The following is a 26,673-nucleotide window of genomic DNA, read 5'->3' as shown; positions in this document are numbered from 1 at the left end:
TTTTTGAAGGATAATACCAGACTTGTGTGTGTTTTAGGGCGAGTTTTATGTGTCAAGTTGTGTGTGTTGAGCTGCATGTAGCGATATGCATGTAGCGACTTTTTGTGTGTCAAGTTGCATGTGTCATGTTAGTGTAGCAAGTTGTGTGCAGCAAGTTTTGCGCATGGCAAGTTTTATGTGTGGTGCGTTTTGAGTATGTGCAAGTTGTGTGAGGCAACTTTTGCATGTGTTGCAACTTTTGTGCATGTGGCAATGTTTCCGCGTGTGGCGAGTTTTCCATGAGGTGAGTTTTGCACGTGTAGCGAGTTTTGCTTGAGCCTAGTTTTGCATGTGGCAAGTTTTGAGCGGCGACTTTTGTGTTTCGACTTTTATGTGGCGAGGTTGATGTATGTGTGGTGAAATGTGTGCTGAGGGTGGTATATGTGTTCAAGCATGTGGCACATTTTGTGTGTGTGGTGAGTATCCCATGTCGGGGCCCCACCTTAGCAACTGATCGGTATATACTCTTTGGCGCCATCGCTCTCACTCTTTAAGTCCCCCTTGTTCACATCTGGCAGCTGTCAATTTGCCTCCAACACTTTTCCTTTCACTTTTTCCCTATTATGTAGATAGGGGCAAAATTGTTTGGTGAATTGGAAAGCGCGGGGTTAAAATTTCGCCTCACAACATAGCCTATGACGCTCTTAGGGTCCAGACGTGTGACTGTGCAAAATTTTGTGGCTGTAGCTGCGACGGTGCAGATGCCAATCCCGGACATACACCCACACATACATTCAGCTTTATATATTAGATGGTTTATTATCATGTTACTGTATTGTCTGCAGACTCCTTACTGTTTGCATATTTTGAGTTGCTTTGGGACCTTTTTCTTCTTGCTCGGATCTTACATCCTTTGTTTAGCGGTCGTGTTTTTTTGCATTATCATGGCAACGAAATCTTATAACATACAGTTGATACGATCGCTGAACGCATGTTTTCTATTTCATCAATATGACTTCAGCCGGGTTTATCCTTGAATCTTTATCATGGCTCCAAGTTTTTTTTTTCTCTTCGACTATTGTCCAAAGGACGCAGTTAATCATTTTTAGAGCTCTAGTTTTCTGTTCAGTGTATTCTGCCGACCCCCTGCTGCGAAAATCCAAAATGAACATTTTATAGGCAGAATTCGCCTTTTATGGCTGAGACTGATGATAAAACATCCTGTTTAAAGGGAACATGCCGCCATGACAGATTTATTAAAGGAACACTCCAGTAAAAGCTACGACATGATGCTATACCTATAGTGCAGGACCTGAATGACGATCCGTGGCTATCTTTTGGGGCATGCTCTGCTCCTGGAGGCCACACGCTTTGCAGGATCCGTCATACTTCAGATAACGCCAGCGCCCATTGGATCCTTTTGAGCTCGTTGGGCTCCTTTGTGATTTTCATTATCCCGGCTGCTGCTCGGAGAACTATTCTTTCTGTCTGATCTGCGGAGATTTGTTTATTGTTTTGACCTCAGAAGAAAGTTTTAAAGAAAAATACAATCATGGTGTCAGGACGGATAATCCATGCTTTGTCCACCAGGTCCATTAATATTTCATCTGGTCCAGAAGGCATTGGTCCTTGGAGGCTCCCCGCCGGCAGTGAATATATTAGTGTGCGTCCATCCACAATCCCTCATTTATCCTCCACATACCTAGATATTTACTATGCATGCTCCTTGGGGAGCTAAAGACTGTACACGTGTGACCATTGGATTGTAGTGGTCAAGCACACCGGACACCACAATTACTCAGTGAGTTTTCTTCTTATCGGGGGACCAGAATCCTCTTAAAGGGGTACTCTCGATTTGTAAAGACCTGGTATATCACTAGGTTATGGAATTACTTTAATATCAGCTGGACACATCACCGATGCTGACCTTGTAGGAGTTGCAGCTCCGTTTTAGAGCTACGTCCCCTTGTAACTTCGTCCTTTTCTGTGTCCACTCCATTATCCGGACTAGTAGCAGTCCAAGAGCTCGGACACCCACAATCCTAAAATGAAGGCATATCCTACTCAAGAGTCATCACTTTAAAAAAACAAGGATTTTTTTTTAACAACCTTCAGCTCGATCTCGAGCCATGGAGAATTCATGGATCTGTAGGAAGATGGATCTTGTGCAGCCTAGATAGGTTCACCAAGGTCTTCTCCACCATTATCTTGATTGTATCAAGCCATCGGGTTGCTGGTCTTCCTCTTCGCCTTGTTCCTTCTATTCTTCCCACCATGATGTCCTTCTCCGGTGATTTGTCTCTTCGTATAATGTGTCCACAGGTGGCAAGTCATAGCTTGGTGATTCTTGCTGGCAGTGATATGTCTGGCTTGATTTGATAAAGTAAGGAGATATATTGTAGTATAATGTTCTTCTTCACATAAAATCATACCTCAGCTACATCAAGAGCTGCATTCAAAATTCTGCTGGCTGGACATGTTAATCTGTAGATTGCCATCATGTTATGTTTCTCTTTTCCATATACTCTTGTAAGGTTACCTTTGTTATAAAAAGATACTTTTGTGTTTGGGGGTTTAGAACAAATAAAAAGAACTAAAATATATTCTGCCTGTTCACTGTAGGACTCTGTCGACGCCATGCTGACAGACACTCCTACCCAACAGCTTAGTTAGGATCGTATGATCCTGGTGTAACTCGTACTTGACAATTGTCCTGGAAATGGGGGAACCTTCCAAACTCTCGGGGAGATGACGTATCCCAAAGGGGCCACCGAGGAGTCCAAAATCTCCAGCAAAACAGCACTTCTCAAGGGTTCCTGGTGCTCCATCATGAGACTGAGCCTGGCACCAAAACCAAGAGGCAAGGGGCGCGAACATGGGCGAGAAGGGAGTGCGGAAAAGCCGGGAAGGGCTGTGACCTGTAGACAGTGGGATGAACATGTGAAACATTATTATATATTGTTATTTCTGCATTGAAGTGTTGACCATGTAATGTTTTGCTATTAGTCACCTTGATTAATAGCTATGAAGGTGTCTGAAACATTGCGCCAACCATCTGTCATGTCTGGTACGTGTCCTCCTCCTCCACAGCGACTGCCCGATACCAATTCATTTCTGGCTTTCCATGTACAGTGTCTCCCAGAAGTCTCAAGTCCATAATGAAGAAGAAAAACAGCAGCGGCCGCTCGTCCGGAGAGACTCGAGCTAAGAAGAATCTCCAGTTTGTTGGGGTCAATGGTGGGTAAGCATCACAGAGGAAGCACACAATACCAATATGTCAGAAAATGCAAATATACTGTAATTATCAAGATCCAGGCAGTAAGAGCAGTAAAGGCATGAAGTCGTGATCTAGATAGAATTAGGATCCTCATTATTATGGCACCTTTCTTTTAACAAACAGCGCCACTCCTGTCCACAGGTCATTTGTGGTATTGCATCTGCTCCCCATGCTTTTTAATAAGGCTGAGTGACAAGACCATGCACAGCCCACAGCCAGGAGAGTCACTGTTTCTGGAAGGAGGTGGACGCGATTGTCAAATCCTGAATTATACCTTTAATTTTACAATTTATAGAACGCTGCCTGGATTTTAAAAAGTAAAATGTGCGACGCCGAACTCCCCGCAGGTGTGTAATCTAATCTTGTGTCCACAGTTATGAAACAACATCCAGTGAGGATTCCAGCTACTCCGAGGACGATGAAGACAGCGATGGTGAGAAGACTGATATCGCCACACAGGATGGAGACCGCAGCCATCACATAGACAACGCGAGCGTGATAGAAACTGAAGAAGAAGAAGAAAAGTTACCGGAAACTCCAGACCCTGCAATATCAGAGGCTCAACAAAGTGTCCAGAGGTAATCAGAGCGTCTTACTGACTAGTCAGAGCAAGTGTTCACCATTGAACCGCTACAGTTTATACATCCTGTATTATACCCCAGAGCTGCACTCACTATTCTGCTGGTGCAGTCACTCTGTACAGACATTACATTACTGATCCTGAGTTACATCCTGTATTATACTCCAGAGCTGCATTCACAATTCTGCTGGTGCAGTCACTGTGTACATACATTACATCACTGATCCTGAGTTACATCCTGTATTATACCCCAGAGCTGCACTCACTATTCTGCTGGTGCAGTCACTGTGTACATACATTACATTACATTACTGATCCTGAGTTACCTCCGGTATTATACTCCAGAGCTGCACTCACTATTCTGCTGGTGCAGTCACTATGTACATACATTACATTACTGATCCTGAGTTACATCCTGTATTATACTCCAGAGCTGCACTCACTATTCTGCTGGTGCAGTCACTGTGTACATACATTACATTACTGATCCTGAGTTACATCCTGTATTATACTCCAGAGCTGCACTCACTATTCTGCTGGTGCAGTCACTGTGTACATACATTACATTACTGATTCTTTACTGATCCTGAGTTACATCCTGTATTATACCCTAGAGCTGCCCTCACTATTCTGCTGGTGCAGTCACTGTGTACATGCATTACATTACTGATTCTTTACTGATCCTGAGTTACATACTGTATTATATTTCAGCGCTGCACTCACTATTCTGCTGGTGGAGTCACTGTGTACATACATGACATTACTGATCCTGAGTTACATCCTGTATTATACTCCAGAGCTGAACTCCTTATTCTGCTGGTGCAGTCACTGTGTACATACATTACATTATTGATGCTGAGTTACTGCTGAGTTACATCCTGCATTATATCCCAGAGCTGCACTCACTATTCTGCTGGTGCAGTCACTGTGTACATACATTACATTACTGATCCTGAGTTACATCCTGTATTATACTCCAGAGCTGCACTCACTATTCAGCTGGTGCAGTCACTGTGTACATACATTACTGATCCTGAGTTACATCCTGTATTATACTCCAGAGCTGCACTCACTATTCTGCTGGTAGAGTCACTGTGTACATACAGTACATTACTTATCGCGCACTGACCCTGACGTGTTCCCGCTATATTGCGGACATTTTCTCTGCCTTTAGTGGAGCTTTTCTGCTACATTCAGTTCCATACGATGGCACCGCAGAGCAGGACACGTTTTGCCTATCACTCTATAGTGCGGAGCTGTCGGGCTCCATTTGGCCACCAAACTCTTCTGACCAGATGGCCCTGCCATGTGCACTTGGCCTTGTAATAATGGAGGAGTATTTTAGAGGAGCAGGATTTGTTTTCTTTCAGTGATGGGAATAGAATCATTGGTGACTGTGGCCCTGAGATGAATCCCACTGTCATATGTTGCGCAGATTCCTGGACTTTAGACATTGTTGTTTTCTATTAGCCGCTGATCTCTGTCATCAGAGCTGCATGTCTTTACCATTATTGTGCCTCCATTATCATTTCCAGATGTGATATTCTGAATACACCCAGGCAGGGACTGTCGACCTTCAGACTATTTCACTTAAAAACATTGTCCCATATTCTCTTCCAGCTATTACATACAGTGCAAGACAAATAACCCTTTCCTAGCCAGATGAGAGGAAGATCTTCCTTCAATTTATGTAGAAATGTGCCTAGTAGAAAACCAAGAGAAACTATTTGTGCAAAACACTGCACATTTTACTATCCGTGTCCATAATTCTCAATCACTTTATTGTGATAGTCTGTCGACTGCAAGGAAATCGTTCATTGGTTATTGTATATACTCCAGAGCTGCACTCACTATTCTGCTGGTGCAGTCACTGTGTACATACATTACATTACTGATCCTGAGTTGCATCCTGTATTTTCCCCAGAGCTGCACTCACTATTCTGCTGGTGCAGTCACTGTGTACATACATTACTGATCCTGAGTTACATCCTGTATTATACCCCAGAGCTGCACTCACTATTCTGCTGGTGCAGTCACTGTGTACATACATTACATTACTGATCCTGAGTTACCTCCTGTATTATACCCCAGAGCTGCACTCACTATTCTGCTGGTGCAGTCACTGTGTACATACATTACATTACTGATCCTGTACTGATCCTGAGTTACCTCATGTATTATATCCCAGAGCTGCACTCACTATTCTGCTGGTGCAGTCACTGTGTACATACATTACATTACTGATCCTGTACTGATCCTGAGTTACCTCATGTATTATATCCCAGAGCTGCACTCACTAGTCATGTGGTGCAGTCACTATGTGCATACATTACGTTACTGATCCTGTACTGATCCTGACTTACCTCCTGTATTATATTCCAGAGCTGCACTCCCTATTCTGCTGGTGCAGTCACTGTGTACATACATTACATTACTGATCCTGCGTTACATCCTGTATTATACTCCAGAGCTGCACTCACTATTCTGCTGGTGCAGTCACTGTGTACATACATTACATTACTGATCCTATGTTACATCCTGTATTATACTCCAGAGCTGCACTCACTATTCTACTGGTGCAGTCACTGTGTACATACATTACATTACCGATCCTGAGTCACCTCCTGTATTATATCCCAGAGCTGCACTCACTAGTCATGTGGTGCAGTCACTGTGTACAAAGATTACATTACTGATCCTGAGTTAGGCCGGTTTCACATTTGCAGTTGTGTCCGCAGCGATTCTTCTGCAATTATCCGCATGCGTTGTGTTTTCCTATATTTAACATTAAGGACGCATGTGTCTGCGTTCGGTTGCGTTTTGCTGCGTTTGACGACGCATGCGTCGTTTCGTCATCTGCGGTTTGGCACGGTAAACGCATCATGTAGTAATTTTAGAGGCGTCAATTTGCCGCCTAGAAACATATGCCGTTGTTAGCGCAAGGAATGCAGCAAAAAAAAAAACGCATTACTGTCTATGGGAACGCATGCGTACACATGTCTTTGCGTACACATGCGTTTGATGCGCTTGCGTACTTCGTACTGCGCATGTCTAGGAAATGGTTTAGATATGCCCATTAAAGACACACCCTCCTGGAAATACCAAACGCATGCGCATAAAAAGTGCAAAGACATGTAAAAACGCATGCAAATGCTGCGGTTTTTTTTACCATCATGTGTAAGCTGATGCGGATAAAAAACACTGCGTTATCAGACGTTTGCATGCGTTTTTGCGTGCGTTTGCGGTTGCGGACAATACGCTGCGGACTTAACCGCAAATGTGAAACTAGCCTTACATCCTGTATTATTCTCCCGAGCTGCACTCACTATTCTGCTGGTGCAGTCACTGTGTACATACATTACATAACTGATCCTGAGTTACATCCTGTATTATACCCCAGAGCTGCACTCACTATTCTGCTGGTGCAGTCACTGTGTACATGCATTACTGATCCTGAGTTACATTGTGTATTATACCTCAGAGCTGCACTCACTATTCTGCTGGTGCAGTCACTGTGTACACTTTTTACACAGGGCTTTATGTGCATGTGGTGCTGTGAGCTACGCTTTGTTAAAAGACCGCAGAAGATTTATGATCCATTTATAAGGGGGCTTGTTTCTTGTTATCACATCCTGGGCTGTAAGTTGCTGTAGTTGTTGTTATGCTGCATACTTTAGCTTGCTTGGCATTTATTTATCCGTGTAGTTAATCAGCGGGTTATCATGTTTTAACAGGAAATGAATTTGAAATCATATCAGCTTAGATAGCAGTAGGGCATTGTGTGCTGGCCAATTATTACAGCAGTTTGTAGTGATGGACTGCGGCTGGGAGGACTGGCTCCAAAGTGAAAAAAAAAAACACAACATGCAGCTAAAATGTAATATGTACAGCACACATATATGTAACATACATACATGCCAAATATGATTCCATGTTGCAGCCTATATTACTGAGACAGACACACAGACCTCACATCCAGCCTATATTACTGGGGGAGACACACAGACCTCACATCCAGCCTATATTACTGGGAGAGACACACAGAGCTCACATCCTGCCTATATTACTAGGAGAGATACACAGAGCTCACGTCCAGCCTATCTTACTGGCAGAGACACACAGAGCTCACATCCAGCCTATATTACTGGGAGAGACACACAGACCTGACATCCAGCCTATATTACTGGGAGAGACACACAGACCTCATATCCAGCCTATATTACTGGGAGAGACACACAGACCTGACATCCAGCCTATATTACTGGGGGAGACACACAGACCTCACATCCTGCCTATATTACTAGGAGAGATACACAGAGCTCACGTCCAGCCTATCTTACTGGGAGAGACACACAGAGCTCACATCCAGCCTATATTACTGGGAGAGACACACAGACCTCACATCCTGCCTATATTACTAGGAGAGATGCACAGAGCTCACATCCAGCCTATATTACTGGGGGAGACACACATTCCTGACATCCAGCCTATATTACTAGGAGAGACACACAGACCTCACATCCAGCCTATATTACTGGGGGAGACACACATTCCTGACATCCAGCCTATATTACTGGGGGAGACACACATTCCTGACATCCTGCCTATATTACTGGGAGAGACACACAGACCTCACATCCAGCCTATATTACTGGGAGAGACACACAGACCTCACATAAAGCCTATATTACTGGGAGAGACACACATACCTCACATCCAGCCTACAGTACATTACTGGGAGAGACACACAGACCTCATATCCAGCCTATATTACTGGGAGAGACACACAGACCTGACATCCAGCCTATATTACTGGGAGAGACACACAGACCTCACATAAAGCCTATATTACTGGGAGAGACACACAGACCTCACATCCAGCCTACAGTACATTACTGGGAGAGACACACAGACCTCATATCCAGCCTATATTACTGGGAGAGACACAGACTGAAACTTGAATCAGGCTGCAAATTGAATATCAGTGGTACCCTGAAACGACCACTACGAAGTGTACGGAGCTGTGCCGTTCTGCCTGCTAACTGCTGATCAGTTGGGGGTTTCTCATATCCCCACGCATCTGATATTGATGACCTATTGTAAGTATAGACCATCAATAATACGTAGATCCCTCTTCTCCGGTTCACTTGAATGGGGCTGAGCTGCAGCATTAGGCACTCGACATGTACTAATGTAGCTGCCACTCCTGCGAGCAATGTTGCACCTTAGTTCTGCTCATCGGTTGAAGTCACGGGAATCAAATTTCTATGAAAGACACTGGTCTATTCTTAGGCCATTACTGGAAATTTTGAGAAAATTCCTTTTTAAAGTCTTCATAATAATAACGGTAGCGCACAGTGCAGGCTGTAAGGCCACACACTTGCCCTTTGCAACCTGCCGCCCTAGGCACCCGCCCTCCAGTGCTTAGTGGCTAATATGGCCCTGCAAATTTCCCAGTAATCCCCATAGTGAGGCCATTGCATGCAGCACACAAAGCGCTCAAGGGGACATATCTTCTCCCATTGCCATGCATCTTTTCCATCCACTCACCCTCAATACCTTTCCACACTCCCTCCATGAAACAAACTTTCTGGAAGCGTTGGTTTTCAGAAGATTTTCCAACTCTCCCAAGAGTCCACAGTTATTCCTGGGAGCCTCCTGGATGTTTCGGACTTTCGCTCGACTTTCTGTCTTGGTGACCAGTGTATTGGTCCATGTAGTTATATACATTAGGTGGTCACAGGAAGAATAGCCTGCTGTACAGGAGACTTCCTCCCTGTGTCACACAGACCTGTTCAGCTCCGTATAATATGTAGCAAAGTGATTCCATATGAATAGTTACATATTGAAGCAGAATATTACAGTCCGCTATAGTTGTCCTGGACTTTGACGGGGTAACAACTATTTGAGTACAAGGAGGATACTGGGAGTTGTAGTTCCACAACAGCTGCTCTGCCACAGGTTGGATAATTGCTACATAAGGATGTTGTTACGTTGTGGACAGAGAAAGTGAAGTCAGCTTCAGTTCTGCAGGTGATTTTCATGGAAAGCAGATGTCACCGCTGCATTACGGAAAGTGGATCCAGTATCCACCACCTGCACAAACAGTCATCAAGAAGTATAGGGACGTCAGTAAAGTATGGAGGGTCTGACATCAGTGGCCCCCCAGAAGGAAAGACTCAGACAGCGAACTATTGAGCAAACTGCGGATGAGAAAGGTGCCAATGAGGGGGATTAGATGGGATATTACCGCCTGGCCCCGTCAGTGACATCACTAGGGATAATGAAGACAAGGACGACTCCCTGCATGAAGCTCATGTTATAGCAGGATTCCGCTCATGTTGCTGCAGACCTGGGAAACTGCCAGTTCTGGGTCAATGGACTGCGATTCGGAGGCTGTCGGAGACAGATCTGAAATTCCAAGGGTCTTATTCACCGGGTGGGGATGGTCATATGTGATACACATTCAGGAAATATGGTGAAAACTGTGCAACATTCCAAGCGTATGAACAATTGTACAACTCTCTAATCCCTTCAGCGCATAAAAAAAAATAAAAAATGTTGACTTTGGAAACCAGGTAGGACTGCCCTAATGCATCTAAAGTAAAGCATGAAGCAACATGGGAAATAATCTTAATTTTGGCCATTTTGCTCCCTATTACTAGCGACCATAGCGCCTGCACAGCAATTCTACTTTCTAGCTGTGTGCAGATGTCAGCACTTTCCTGCAGAGATGCTACATTTATTACACATGAATTAGGCTAAGATCACACTAGACGTTTTCTCAGCAATTTTTTTTCTGCAGCAAAACCTGCTCTCCTAGCAGGAAATAAGTTGCAGATAAAAAGCAGATTTTGCTTGGTTTTTCTGTTTTTGTGCTTTTTTTCTGTGTGTTTGTTATGCTACATTTGTCTCTTGCAGAAAGAAACGGACAAACCGAACAAAAAAAGTCCAAAAGTAAGAAGATAAACACACAATAATCTATGAAATCATCAAAATGTAAATTTTATTCATGGTACATGGGGACAAAAGAATAAAGAAAAATATGGCAATGCGGTACCAAAACACAATGTGTATCAGTCCACACAGAACACACCTAATAGATATATCACAAATATAAATGGACAAAATGTGAGAAAATATCTGTCACTAATATAGCCCATAGAAACTATGAAAACAAACATATATACAAAGTACAAAGGGCATATAAATGTATATACAAATGTCCATATAATATAAAAATAAATGAACAGGCAACCAATCAACAAAAAATAAAGGGCAGGATAGTATCTGCTAATTCACATAAGTGCATATGTACTAAAGATAGAATGGTTACTAAACATATAAAAGTAAAATGTCTACAAGCGGTACCAAATGCACAATGTGCGTGTCAAAAATAAGATAGTCAGTAGACATCCAGGAGTATGCGAAAAGTGCCCACTGCACTATGTGAGACACGGTAGCAGCATGACCCACGGCTAATAGGTAACAATCACAGCCTGTGGGTTGTATGCAAAGAGTGCCCACTGCACTATGTGAGACCCAGTAACAACATGACCCACAGCTAAAAAGGAACAGACACAGCATGTGGATCGTAGAGGAATGGTTTACCTGAAAGGTGTGGAGAGTGTGGACAGACGCGCCCCGACGCGCGTTTCGGATCAGAAGTCCTTCGTCAGGGGGAGTTGTTTGTTTGTTGTTCGGTTTGTCCGTTTCTTTCTGCTCCAGCTTTGCCGAATGGTCTGCCATTCTTATAGTTACCCCTTATCAAGCTTGGTGATATATATCTTTTTCACCTCAAGGTTATCTTACATTGCTTGTATAGTGTGCTATTTTCTTATACATTTGTCTCTTGTACACGCTGATAAAGTTTAGTGCAAAAAAAAAATCTCATTATATTCTGCATTTTATGGTGCAGATTTTCAGCGTTTTTTTTCACCACCCATTACTTTCCAATTACTAATGGGTGAAAAAAGTGACATGCTCCATGGTGCAAAAAAGCCACGCAAAGCACAAAACACTGAGGGGAAAAAAAAACAGTGTGTGAATGAGATTTCTGCAATCTCATAGACTTTGCTGGTACTGTAAAACACAGCTAAAAATTTGCATTAAAAAAAATCACTGAAAAACACCCAGTGTGAACATAGCCCAATATAGTATTAGCCCAGGGCTACGCGCGACATTGAGATCACAGGGTCACGTTGCGGCATCACATCTAATAATTTTGCACTGCGACTTGCGACAGAGTTGGAAATGTTTGCGAACGTGTTGGATTTTCTGTCGACTTCTCCGCGATTTGGCCATGTTATTCATAGTCACGCCACAGCAAATCACAGATAAGTTGCACACTTGTCGCACGACGCGTTTCGCCACAGATCCGCAGCCTTATATTAATAATTTATGTGTTCTATTATTGTATCCACTACACATCAGGAGCGCTGCAGGGTTCACCTTAATCCCGAGCTTCCTGCTGCCTCCGGTCCTCTCCCGCTAGAACAGCTGATCCTTCGTCACAGTCTCATCCTTTCTCCCTCCTGTAATGGAAACATTGTTTGACTTGGTATTATCTTGTCTTTACACAGTTTCTAGTTTATGCAGTGATATTTAAGGTCACCCTATCCCTTCACCTATGATTTATGTATTATTTTTAAGGGGTTTTTTTTTGTCTTAACTTGGCAACCTGTCTCTCTATGGGGATCAACTTGGGAGATCTGGATTTGTCAACCCCCAAACGTGCTGCAATAAATGAAGTATTACCAGGCAGCCATTTAACACATAGATGGGGGTGACAGGTTCCCTTTCAATAATTCTGCAAAAAGCAAAGAGCCCGAAAAAGACTAACATTACTAACATAACATAAATTAATTTGAGCTCCAAATACATCCATTTAAATAAAAAAAAAAATGTCACCATAGTTTAATTTTAGAGTATTGTTTGACAGGGCAAAACTTTAATTTTGTTTGCAAAGTTAAGAAAATCCTCAGTGACCACAGAGCAGTGATCACATCCAACAATGCCCCCAGATTTTGGCGATGGGGCTTCGTTTTTAGATTTCATCAAGACGTTTCCCATCGCTGGTGACCATATGACTATTGTTTCTTAAAAAGACACCTTTTCAACAAGAAGCTACGATCGGAGGAAGCAGAGCGGTACAGATGCAGAGGAGCTGTAGGCACAAAAAGTGTTTGTTTTTTTTAAAAGTCAGAATCATTTGCAAAGTGCAGGTGTATTTAATGTGTTCCATTAATCAGCCGCTCGCCCCTCTGTAAATAGCGGATGATTATAATAATAGTCATTTAAAAGTAATTAGAATCCAGCGAGTCAGCAGGACTGAAAAGAAAACCCTTCCTACAGATGAACTGATTTCATCATTTTATTGCAAAAAAAAAATAAAAAAATCTTGGGTCCTTTCCAGTAATTAGCCGTGGTGAAGGTCTCTTACATATGTTCTTATGAAGAAGTAAGAGCAAATGACATAAAGAACACTTCTATGCCAGAGCCGCGCTGCATTACGCCACTATTACCCGCAGGCTGTGTGCTTCATCACAGCACAGATTCCGCTGCAAAAAACGCTTAAAAAATGCTTACATTAAGCATCCCATCATATTAATGCATTCCGCAATTTTTGTGCCCATGCTGTGTTTTTTTTTTCCGTGAAAAAAAACGCAGCGTGTTCATTAATTTTGTGGAATTTTCACGGTTTTGCTGCTATATTATTGCATTGGGAACCTCCGGGGGGTAAAAAAAAGCAAAAAATCAGCAGAAAAAAAAAAAAAAAACGCCCAAAAAACGCGAGCAGATTTCCTGTGAAAGGATTCGGGATTTGCTCAGGAAAATACTGCATACATTCCTGAACGTGGGCACATAGCCTTAATGCTGCAATGTCGGCACAAAGATTCCTCTTTTGATCACTGTGAAATGATGATCTCTTATTGAAAGGGAATATTAAAGGAATAGTCCAGAAAAAAAAGTTATTAATGGGATAGGTGATAACCTGCTGACGAGTCCACGCTCTGCCCGATCGGCGCAGCCATTTATTCTCAACAGATCTGAGATGCCCGGGCTGACAGCAGCATGGCGTCACAATGTCCGCCCCGGACCTGGAGGCGCCGCTGAACTACTCGGACTCTGCTGCATCTATACGGTCACTAAAGGATGAATGACCAGAAAAACTCCCGCTATACCGACCTGGGACTATTTTTGTTTCATGTTGTATTACCAGGACATCTGGACAATTAGGTGCCAGATGAATGGAATTTTGCTGAATAGTGTCCTTATATATCCTGAGAGCAAAAGTTATAAAAAGTATTAAAAATTAAGATCAGAGAGAGAATTTTATAAAGATCTAAATTCTGAATGATTTCCTATTCTATCCACACAGGTTTACAGTCGGGGAGACTTTCCGCAACGAATGCCGGATCCTGAGCAGTCATCTCGCAGAATTATGGTCCACCACTGATAACAAGCTGGTATGGATCGCCCCTCCTGCATGGTCTCCCCCCTTTGTTCCTATTGCCTCCAGCAGTGCATGATGATTGGATTTTTAATTAAAAAGCTCAAATCTAACTGCTGTATATATCTATATACACTGTAATATAAAAACAAGAGCCTGATAACAGAATTTATAGTATAATTCATCTCATAACATGATGCATCTCCTCTAAACACTCCTCGTCTGAGCATGAAGAAATGACAGGAACGATTGGTGATTATGTAACCTATAACACGTGTAATTGTCAGAATGTTCTCATGTTCAAAATGCCTGAGCCCTTTATAAAACTTCTTACATCAATTTCCTATAGGTCATAGTAAGTAGAGCACCCACAGCTATGCTATAATACCGCCCTCTATGAACAAGAATATAACTACTATAATACTGCCCCTATGTACAAGAATATAACTACTATAATACTGCCGCTATGTACAAGAATATAACTACTATAATACTGCCCCTATGTACAAGAATATAACTACTATAATACTGTCCCTATGTACAAGAATATAACTACTATAATACTGCTCCTATGTACAAGAATATAACTACTATAATACTGCTCCTATGTACAAGAATATAACTACTATAATACTGTCCCTATGTACATGAATATAACTACTATAATACTGTCCCTATGTACAAGAATATAACTACTATAATACTGTCCCTATGTACAAGAATATAACTACTATAATACTGTCCCTATGTACAAGAATATAACTACTATAATACTGCTCCTATGTACAAGAATATAATTACTATAATACTGCTCCTATGTACAAGAATATAACTACTATAATACTGCTCCTATGTACAAGAATATAACTACTATAATACTGCTCCTATGTACAAGAATATAACTACTATAATACTGCTCCTTTGTACAAGAATATAACTACTATAATACTGCTCCTATGTACAAGAATATAATTACTATAATACTGCTCCTATGTACAAGAATATAACTACTATAATACTGCTCCTATGTACAAGAATATAACTACTATAATACTGTCCCTATGTACAAGAATATAACTACTATAATACTGCTCCTTACATGAATTTTGCATTAAGTACTAATTGTTTGCACCTTTCTACGTTGATATTACCACAGATACTTTCTATAATTAACCTTTTGTGCCGAGGTCCTGATTACACTTATAAGCGAGTCAGAAGTGCAATCATCTCCTGCGAGACTTTATTTAGTACAGGGGGAGGGAGCTGTGTATTTCCTCTTTTATATAGCACATAGACTATACAGAATGTGCGGTAGTTATATTTCTATTTATTGAGGCTTTGTTTTAGCAGTTTTTTAATTCTCACTTTCTCCGGTGATCACAGCACAATGTAACAATCTGTCTTGATTAAACCAGTCAACACTAACATTACGAGCTGAGATTCACAATTCCGAATGTTTAGGCCTTGTCTGCTCTTTACTTGTTTGTGTGGGTTTTTTTCTGCGTTGTTGCCTATTAATTTACAGCCTCATTATTTTTTAGCTCGTTGCGGAGATATGGCTGCAAATCATTTATGAATGGCCTTAACTCAGTTACTGAGAAATCATTGTTTGAATTGATATGCTAATGAGGCTGAAGAGCTATGGTAGATCTGAAGCCTCCGTCACTCCAGCTCTATTCCCCCGCCCAGCGCTCCCTCTTTCTGCTTGACTGATGACTCTTTTGCCTACTGTCACACAGCGTAGAGGTCATCAGTCAAGCAAGAGGAGGCGGTGCTGGGCGGGGAATAGAGCTGGAGTGACAGAGGCTTCAGATCTACCATAGCTCTTCAGCCTTATTTGCATATCCGTTTCAAAGGCTGATTTCTCAGTGATGGAGGATTGGACTGGCCATGTACAGGTATTGTTGGACTGGTCTATGAAAGAGCTACATGAGCATATAAATAAGAGCATGTGATGGTTTGATAAATATCTGATGGAACGAAGGAGAGCATTCCAATACATAGGGACAGCACGAGAGGAGTCTGAAACAACAATGTAAGTAGACCACCGTTTGACCTTTCATTTAGTAAGGTCACTTATGTGATCTATTGACATTTTCGAGATGAAGAGCTTGGATCAGCTTGTGCCTGTCAGGTCTGATCCGATGTTGGATGCGATTATATAAACATATCCAGAATGCTGATCAGTAAGTAAAATGGTCCAGAAATTATTCATTAAAGTCTCGGAGGTCCGGTCTAAACTCCTCTCCAAGTTTCTGTTGTGACCTCATCACGCGGCTGTTATATCTGATCCTCGCAGGGATTCGTTACAGTGTAAACAAGTGAATTCACTCCAGAGAGAGATGTTCCTCGTTTCCAATAAACGTCTGATTTTATATGGAATCTCTTAGAAGTTACACGGAGTTGTGGTTACTTCTCACTTGCGGTTGTTTGGAGACAGTCATCATGTGTTGGCCAGAGCCGGGAACTAATCTTAAGTTTTCTGCTGTTGTAGAGACAATCGTTATACACCGTCTGCCAAGAGTGGTTCCGGGTCTCCAGCCAGAAGACGTCCTCCCCGGATCTGGTGGCAGTTTATCTGGAGGAATTCCGATCGATCGGCTCTCAGCTATTGCAGATGGTTGTCAACATCGCGGATGAGAATGGGAATACGGCGCTGCACTACAGTGTATCCCACTCCAACTTTACCATCGTAAAGCTCCTTCTGGACACAGGTGAGGAACGTTTCATCCCGATACATTGCGTCATCTTCTGATTGGCGACTTGTGACTTCAAAGATGTTGCTTGATGCAATCCCCAACATGCGGCAGGACGCAGCAGTGTGTCATGTATGGCACATAGTGAGGAAGGCGCGCAGTACGGTATATAGGTGTGTGATAGTTTTGTTGAAATTTTCTATCATAAAACCCGTCTGTGCTGCAACCGACACGTTTCAGGCACGCTTGTAAAATGTCCGCATAATAAATACACCCCGACGTGACACGACTGGCATTATTGTAAGCCTATTGTTTCTTGGTTATACAACATGCAAATTCTGAACCGCGCTGACAATAAAGAGAATTGTGCAACTGCCCAAAAATATTGCAAAGTTATTATCAGCTGTAATGAAAGTGAAAATTCTAGGTTGTGTCCACAATTCTCAAAATGTCATAAAGGAAAGGGGGAAACCTCAGTGACTACTGGGGAGAAGTGGGAAGCAGTGCTGTGTCTACTGGGGATGGATGGCATTGCTGTCACTACTAGGGCGCAGTCAGACGGACATATAAATCGGACCGCAATGCACGGACTGGCCGGCAGCTCTTCTTGATATATTTCTATGCAGCTCAAGGAGAGTCCTGACCAGTACGAGCACTGCGGTCCTATCTCGGTCCTATTTTATATGACCATCTGACTGTGCCCTTAGGGAGAAAAGCTGCTTTAAAGGGACACTGTCACCTGAATTTGGAGGGAACAGTCTTCAGCCATGGAGGCGGGGTTTTGATTCACCCTTTCCTTACCCGCTGGCGGCATGTTGGCTGCAATAATGGATTGAAGTTCATTCTCTGTCCTCCGTAGTACATGCCTGCACAAGGTGCAATCTTGCCTTGCGCAGGCGTGTACTATGGAGGACAGAGAATGAACTTCAATTCAATATTGCAGCCAGCATGCAGCCAGCGGGTAAGGAAAGGGTGAATCAAAAACCCCAAAACCCCGCCTCCGTGGCTGAAGACTGTTCCCTCCAAATTCAGGTGACAGTGTCCCTTTAACTGCTGGGGGGGTATAGTGACTAGCCTAGGAAAGGGGTAGGCACTGCTGCTGCTACCGAGTGCTGTGACTGCTGCAGGAAAGGGAGAAGTATTGCTGTGACTACTGGGGAATGAAGGACACTGGTGTATATAATGGGGAATGAAGGGCACTGCTGTATATACTGGAGAATGAAGGGCACTGCTGTATATACCGGGGAATGAAGGACACTGCTGTATATACCGGGGAATGAAGGGCACTGCTGTATATACTGGGGAATGAAGGACACTGCTGTATATACTGGGGAATGAAGGGCACTGCTTAATATACTGGGGAATGAAGGGCACTGCTGTATATACCAGGGAATGAAGGACACTGCTGTATATACCGGGGAATGAAGGGTACTGGGGAATGAAGGACACTGCTGTATATACTGGGGAATGAAGGACACTGCTGTATATACTGGGGAATGAAGGACACTGCTGTATATATTGGAGAATGAAGGACACTGCTGTATATACTGGTGAATGAAGGACACTGCTGTATATACCGGGGAATGAAGGACACTGCTGTATATACTGGGGAATGAAGGACACTGATGTATATAATGGGGAATGAAGGACACTGCTGTATATACTGGGGAATGAAGGGCACTGCTGTATATACTGGGGAATGAAGGACGCTGCTGTATATACTGGGGGATGAAGGGCACTGCTGTATATACTGGGGAATGAAGGACGCTGCTGTATATACTGGGGAATGAAGGACACTGCTGTATATATTGGAGAATGAAGGGCACTGCTGTATATACTGGGGAATGAAGGACGCTGCTGTATATACTGGGGGATGAAGGACGCTGCTGTATATATTGGAGAATGAAGGGCACTGCTGTATATACTGGGGAATGAAGGACGCTGCTGTATATACTGGGGGATGAAGGGCACTGCTGTATATACTGGGGAATGAAGGACGCTGCTGTATATACTGGGGGATGAAGGGCACTGCTGTATATACTGGGGAATGAAGGACGCTGCTGTATATACTGGGGGATGAAGGGCACTGCTGTATATACTGGGGGATGAAGGGCACTGCTGTATATTCTGGGGGATGAAGGGCACTGCTGTATATTCTGGGGGATTGAGGGCACTGCTGTATATTCTGGGGGATGAAGGACACTGCTGTATATTCTGGGGGATGAAGGGCACTGCTGTATATTCTGGGGGATGAAGGGCACTGCTGTATATACCAGGGGATGAAGGGCACTGCTGTATATACCAGGGGATGAAGGGCACTGCTGTATATTCTGGGGGATGGTGGGCACTGCTGTATATACTGGGGATTGAAGGGCACTGCCGTAGTTACTGTTGATACCCGGGGGAATATGATTTGGTGATCGGGGGAGGACACTGCCGCAGTTACTGTGGGGAGCCGGGGAGGAGGGGGGATGATTTGGGATCAGGGGGAGGACACTGCTGCAGTTACTGTTGGGACTTGGGGTGTGATTTTGGGAGCAGGGGGAGGACACTGCTTCAGTTACTGTTGGGACTTGGGGATGATTAGGGGGAGGACACTGCCGCAGTTACTGTTGGGACATGGGGGAATGATTTGGGGATCAGGAGGAGGACACTGCCGCAGTTACTGTTGGGACATGGGGGGATGATTTGGGGATCAGGAGGAGGACACTGCCACAGTTACTGTTGGGACATGGGGGGATGATTTGGGGATCAGGGGGAGGACACTGCCGCAGTTACTGTTGGGACATGGGGGAATGATTTGGGGATCAGGAGGAGGACACTGCCGCAGTTACTGTTGGGACATGGGGGGATGATTTGGGGATCAGGAGGAGGACACTGCCACAGTTACTGTTGGGACATGGGGGGATGATTTGGGGATCAGGGGGAGGACACTGCCGCAGTTACTGTTGGGACATGGGGGGATGATTTGGGGATCAGGGGGAGGACACTGCCACAGTTACTGTTGGGACATGGGGGGATGATTTAGGGATCAGGGGGAGGACACTGCCGCAGTTACTGTTGGGACATGGGGGGATGATTTGGGGATCAGGGGGAGGACACTGCCGCAGTTACTGTTGGGACATGGGGGAATGATTTGAGGATCAGGGGGAGGACACTGCCGCAGTTACTGTTGGGACATGGGGGAATGATTTGGGGATCAGGGGGAGGACACTGCCGCAGTTACTGTTGGGACATGGGGGGATGATTTGGGGATCAGGGGGAGGACACTGCCGCAGTTACTATTGGGGCATGATTTTAAGATCAGGGGGAGGACACTGCCGCAGTTACTGTTGGGACATGGGGGGATGATTTGGGGATCAGGGGGAGGACACTGCCACAGTTACTGTTGGGACATGGGGGGATGATTTAGGGATCAGGGGGAGGACACTGCCGCAGTTACTGTTGGGACATGGGGGGATGATTTGTGGATCAGGGGGAGGACACTGCCGCAGTTACTGTTGGGACATGGGGGAATGATTTGAGGATCAGGGGGAGGACACTGCCGCAGTTACTGTTGGGACATGGGGGAATGATTTGGGGATCAGGGGGAGGACACTGCCGCAGTTACTGTTGGGACATGGGGGGATGATTTGGGGATCAGGGGGAGGACACTGCCGCAGTTACTATTGGGGCATGATTTTAAGATCAGGGGGAGGACACTGCCGCAGTTACTGTTGGGACTTGGGGATGATTCGGGGATCAGGGGGAGGACACTGCCGCAGTTACTATTTGGGCATGATTTTAGGATCAGGGGGAGGACACTGCCGCAGTTACTGTTGGGACTTGGGGATTATTTGGGGATCACTATTAGGGAGGCGCTGCTGACACTGCTGGAAACCTCTGAATACCATGAATACCATCATACATCACGGTCTGTCAGAAGGCGGCATTGTGTCATAGAATATGCTAATATAAGCAGAAATCCTCAGTTTTCGGAGGAGCCTCTTGTGCCGCAGATTCCTAATTTACATAGCAAATGCTAGAAGGGCTGAAGGCAATGAAACTCGGCTCCAGCTCATTTAGGCTGCAAACTATGTGCTGCTTCCAATTTTACTCTTGAGCGCTTCAGAGGGCGTCTGTAAACAAGCTGCCATCATTACGGCGGCTCCGGCGCTTGATTTGATGCAATTGTGCAAGTGAGGAAACGTGGGCTCCTCACCGGACCCTCTAGACTGGCGTCTGCCGGCGATCATGGATCACATGGCAGAACTCCGCAACCGAGGCCTTAACGCTCTTCCCTGCACAGTGTCATCGAGCAAAACAAAAGAGCAACCTGGAAAGTTTGTAACTCGGAGATAATGATTTTCTCAGTGCCCCTAAATCATTCCATTAGTAATCATGACATGTCCGCTAAATCTGGGGAGCGGCCTGGAAAGCTCATTAGCCGCTCATATGGTAGAAGGAGAGAACTGGCGGATGGAGAGGAGAACCTCGAAAGGAGAAGACCTGTCATCTACTGAGGCCACATCCTGCGATTCCTCTGGCTCTGCTGCGGTGATCGACAGCTCTGCGCCCACATGGCTGGTGTATACGGGCAGCAGCGGCTGAGACTTATTCATCAAGTCCTGGAGAACTTTACCAACAAGGCACTATACTGTCATTCAGAGAGCTTGTGCGGTCATGATTGGACGCTAAACCACCATAAAATAATTGATACATAAAATAATGTTTCGGAACCTGTCAGATGTGGTAAAGCTGATACAGATGAATTCTAGAACAATCCGTGTACAAATTACTGCTAATAAATCAACAAGGCGGAGTCATTGTCAGGGACAGTCGCACAGGTTGGGTGTAGCCCCGCCCTCCTGACTACATCTTAATTCTCTGGTTGCTCTATATCAATTCCAGCCTCTTTCAATACTTGCACATGCGCTATTTCCCCTGCGTATACGCAGCACATCGGGGTGTGCGATGTCCGGCCTCATCGATTGCCTGCACAGCTTAAATCATTTTCCCACAGTCCTGGCAGTGAGTGTGCAGCGGAGAAGCCAGGAATATTACCGCTTACTACAGTGCGAATGCCTAAAGATTATAAGGCAGCAGAACATGCTCAGAAGGCAGCAGCACATGCTCAGAAAGCAGCATCTGTGCTCAGAAGGCAACAACGCATGTTCAGAAGGCAGCATCTGTGCTCAGAAGGCAGACTCATGCGCAGTAGGCAACAGTGCATGCTCAGGAGGCAGCAGCGCATGCTCAGAAGGCAGAAGCGCATGCTCAGAAGGCAGCATCTGTTGCTCAGAAGGCAGCATATCGTGCTCAGAAGGCAGCAGCGAATGCTCAGAAAGTAGAATCTCATGCGCAGTAAGCAATAGCACATAATAATAAATAATAATCTTTATTTAGCGCTAACATTCCGCAGCGCTTTACAGCTTTGCACACATTATCATCACTGTCCCCGATGGGGCTCACAATCTAAATTCCCTATCAGTATGTCTTTGGAACATGCTCTTTAGTACATGCTCAGGAAGCAGCAGCGCATGCTCAGAAGGCAGCATCTCGTGCTCAGAAGGCAGCAGCGCATGCTCAGAAGGCAACAGCGCATGCTCAGAAGGCAACAGTGCATGCTCAGAAGGCAACAGGGCATGCTCAGAAGGCAGCAGCACATGGTCAGAAGGCAGCATCTCATACTCTAGGCAGCAGCTCATGATCAAAGGCAGCATCTTGTGCTCAAGGCAGCAGTGCATGCTCAGAAGGCCGCATCTCGTGCTCAGAAGGCAGCAGCGCATGCTCAGAAGGCAGCAGCGCATGCTCAGAAGGCAACATCTCGTGCTCAGAAGGCAGCATCTCGTGCTCAGAAGGCAGCATCTCGTGCTCAGAAGGCAGCAGCGCATGCTCAGAAGGCAGCAGCGCATGCTCAGAAGGCAACATCTCGTGCTCAGAAGGCAGCAGCGCATGCTCAGAAGGCAACATCTCGTGTTCAGAAGGCAGCAGCATCTCGTGCTCAGAATGCAGCAGCACATGGTCAGAAGGCCACAGTGCATGGTCAGTGTATGACTCCATGTGTGGATGACCCAGTGCAGTGTCCCCATATGCTTCCATATTGTCTGATTTAAAATTCTCGTGTTCTCTTCTCACACTCCAACGTCCTAATGATGACGATGACCAGACGCAGCTCCACTATAGAGCCACTGTGTATGTGCAGGGAGACAACAGCGCCTCCACTTTCAGGCATTGAGACCCAGTTGCCATTTTGGCCCCAGCACACCTCATCCTGTGACACTGTCAGTGTGAACTGTTGTTTGGGCTTTTTTTTTTTGATTTACCATTTGTATTTCCCATTGTGCTGAGCCGTGTACGATCCACGGAGCCGCCTGTTAAACACATTTTGGTTAATGTATAAATCAGATTTCTGCACAAGCTTCAGCTCTTGTCATCTCCCGGGAAGTCAGCGGGGAATGGTGTAGAAATGAAAGTGCAGCGGTTTAGGATTATTGGGTATTGTGTAAATTCCAGGATCACTATATAAAACTAACGTAACAAGTAACACTACTTTATAAATACAAGAACTAGTACTGAGCCAGAGCAGCCTTATAGGCATTAGCATCCAGAACTGCTGAGAACAGAATGGTGAGTTCAGCTCTGGAGTATAATACAGGATGTAACTCAGGATCAGTAATGTAATGTATGTACACAGTGACTGCACCAGCAGAATAGTGAGTGCAGCTCTGGGGTATAATCCAGGAGGTAACTCAGGATCAGTAATGTAATGTATGTACACAGTGACTGCACCAGCAGAATAGTGAGTGCAGCTCTGGGGTATAATCCAGGAGGTAACTCAGGATCAGTAATGTATGTACACAATCACTGCACCAGCAGAATAGTGAGTGCAGCTCTGGGGTATAATACAGGATGTAACTCGGGATCAGTAATGTATGTACACAATGACTGCACCAGCAGAATAGTGAGTGCAGCTCTGGGGTATAATACAGGATGTAACTCAGGATCCGTAATGTAATGTATGTACACCGTGACTGCACCAGCAGAATAGTGAGTGCAGCTCTGGAGTATAATACAGGATGTAACTCAGGATCAGAAATGTAATGTATGTACACAGTGACTGCGCCAGCAGAATAGTGAGTGCAGCTCTGGGGTATAATACAGGATGTGACTCAGGATCAGTAATGTAATGTATGCACACAGTGACTGCACCAGCAGAATAGTGAGTGCAGCTCTGGGGTATATTAATACAGGATGTAACTTGGGATCAGTACAGCACACATTTCTTATAATCTGTGAAATATATAATGACCCATATCCAGTTTACATCCCACGGCTCCTGCAGCTATTATTGCAGCCACAGGTGTCTTGTCTTTTTTCTCCTTATTGACTTTTTGCAAATAGAAAAAAGGGGAAAAAAAGAAGAAACTGTTGCAACCGAGCTATGTATCTATGGAGCTGTGAGGGTTTGGTGCTGTCAGGCCGCGTGATGTCTGCACGCTGTGTTTGTGTCTTGTCTCATTTGGCTCAAAACTCGTCAGTAAATGAAGCATTGATCGCGCGTCCAAGTGATTGATGGTTTGAACTTGACTCGCACATGAACCAATTCAATTACCCATGTTCTACAGTACCATCCACCCCGGGAGAGACAGTTTAATGTCTGGATAGGTTTTAACCCCATGGACGCAACTAATCAACCGCAATCATAGAAAGTATCTCTCTGCATCACTGGCTGAAGCTCCACATTTGATTGACATCAGCTATAATATCTGTGCACGGTACAAAAATCATCTGTGGCTTGTTGAAAACTGTCCATAAGCTGCTGTTGACGGATCTTTTTTTTTCAAACATGGTAAATGCATGTAATCTCCTGCTGTAAGAAATCTCCAGGTCTTATTGGCTCATTGACACATGATGCCCTGTTGTAGCGCTGCAATCATATCATTATACAGTATCAACAGAAAAAATGAGCTGATTAACAAATTGCCTGTCCATATGCTAATCATAATCTGTGATCTGTAATCAGCAGCTAACCTGCTTGTTGATGGTTTCCAATAACCAGGCTGAACAGATGAAATTTCACTGTGATACTTTTTTAATGTGACTGAATGTTTATAGAATTTTCAGGACATGATACATTTCTGTATTTCATATTAGGTGTTTGTGATGTGGACCATCAAAATAAGGCGGGTTACACCCCAGTGATGCTCACCCCCCTGGCATCGGCGGAAACGGATGAAGACTTGGAAGTGGTGAAGGCTCTCCTCACCCTGGGAAATGTTAATCTCTCTGCCTCTCAGGTACTAGACCGATCCCTGATATACAAGTAGCAAATAGTGTTATGTTTGTTTGCATCAAGAATTTATTGAAATTTCATTGAATCCATTCTTCCCTCTACCCGTGAAATGTTCTCATGCCATTGACTGCAATACAACACTAAAGCATGGTTCACTCACCCCAATGCTTAATGGTTGGTAAGACGTTCTAGTCCTGAAATTATGTGCCCTTTTTTCTTCACACATGATTGTGGCTAAAAAGTTCTATTTTATCCTCATCGGTCTACAGGACTTGTTTCCAAAATGCATCAGGCTTTTTTAGATGTTCTTTTTCATACTTCTGACACTGAATTTTATGGCGAGGATGCAGGAGAGGTTTTCTTCTGATGACTCTTCAATGAAGGCCATATTTGAGCAGGTGTCTCTGGACAGTAGAACAATGTAGCAGAACTCCAGAGTCTGATAAATCTTTCTGAAGGACTTTTTCAGTCAAGCAGGGGTTCTGATTTGCCTCTCTAGAAATCCTACGAGCAGCTCTCACTGAAATTTTGCTTGGTCTTCCAGACCTTATCTTGACCTCCACTGTTCCTGTTAACTGCCATTTCTTATTTACAATTCAAACTGAGGAAAGGGCAACTTGAAAACTCTTTTCTTTCTTCTTATAGCCTTCTCCTGCTTTGTGGGCCTCCACCATTTTCAGAGTGCTCGGCAGCTGCTTAGAAGAACTCATGGCTGCTGGTTGTTGGCACAAGGTTAGAGGAGGCTGGTTTATTATAAAACTGGGAAATTTGCATCCCCTGGCCTTTCCTAACGATGATGGTGAACAAGCCATAACCCTAGCAGGATAATTAAGGAATGAAACCTTGGTCAAAGTTATCTGGGTACAAATCTACAAGCGTGAATGGACTGCAGAATGGGGGAAGGAGACTGATGTTGTTCAGAATCCATCAGCAGCGCCAACAGAAGTAAAAATGATTAAAAAAATAGGATTTTTAAAATTCATTTTTAGGGGTCTCACCATGTCTTTTCTTCCCTTAGGACAGTAGCTTTTTCTCAGTTGCTTTTTAGGGGTCTCACCCTGTCGTTTCTTCTTCGGACAGTTGCTTTTTCTCAGTTGCTTTTTAGGGGTCTCACCCTGTCGTTTCTTCCCTTAGGACAGTAGCTTTTTCTCAGTTGCTTTTTAGGGGTCTCACCCTGTCGTTTCTTCCCTTAGGACAGTAGGTTTTTCTCAGTTGCTTTTTAGAGGTCCCACCTTGTCGTTTCTTCCCTTAGGACAGTAGGTTTTTCTCAGTTGCTTTTTAACCCCTTCCCGACCCATGACGCCACGTAGGCGTCATGAAAGTCGGTGCCATTCCGACCCATGACGCCTATGCGGCGTCATGGAAAGATCGCGTCCCTGCAGATCGGGTGAAAGGGTTAACTCCCATTTCACC

General features: G+C 44.3%; 1 protein-coding gene across 4 annotated transcripts in view; it reads left to right on the top strand.

Moving 5' to 3' along the window:
• The window catches only part of KANK4 (KN motif and ankyrin repeat domains 4), a 102,330-nt gene that overhangs the window by 60,043 nt on the left and 15,614 nt on the right, over nt 1-26,673 (top strand). For 2 of the 4 annotated variants that reach the window (XM_069738169.1, XM_069738170.1), the window contains 6 exons: nt 3,112-3,220; nt 3,631-3,834; nt 10,758-10,793; nt 14,218-14,305; nt 16,784-17,003; nt 25,122-25,264. In XM_069738169.1, coding sequence (XP_069594270.1) covers nt 3,112-3,220; nt 3,631-3,834; nt 10,758-10,793; nt 14,218-14,305; nt 16,784-17,003; nt 25,122-25,264 — 800 coding nt within the window. The remainder of the gene's footprint in view (nt 1-3,111; nt 3,221-3,630; nt 3,835-10,757; nt 10,794-14,217; nt 14,306-16,783; nt 17,004-25,121; nt 25,265-26,673) is intronic. The other 2 variants (XM_069738171.1, XM_069738172.1) reach the window with 1 other exon arrangement.

The sequence above is a fragment of the Ranitomeya imitator genome, chromosome 8 (genome assembly GCF_032444005.1).
Source record: "Ranitomeya imitator isolate aRanImi1 chromosome 8, aRanImi1.pri, whole genome shotgun sequence".
Lineage (NCBI taxonomy): Eukaryota > Metazoa > Chordata > Amphibia > Anura > Dendrobatidae > Ranitomeya > Ranitomeya imitator.
Note: the sequence above shows the minus strand (reverse complement) of the source record. Positions and strands in the feature narration are given on the sequence as shown.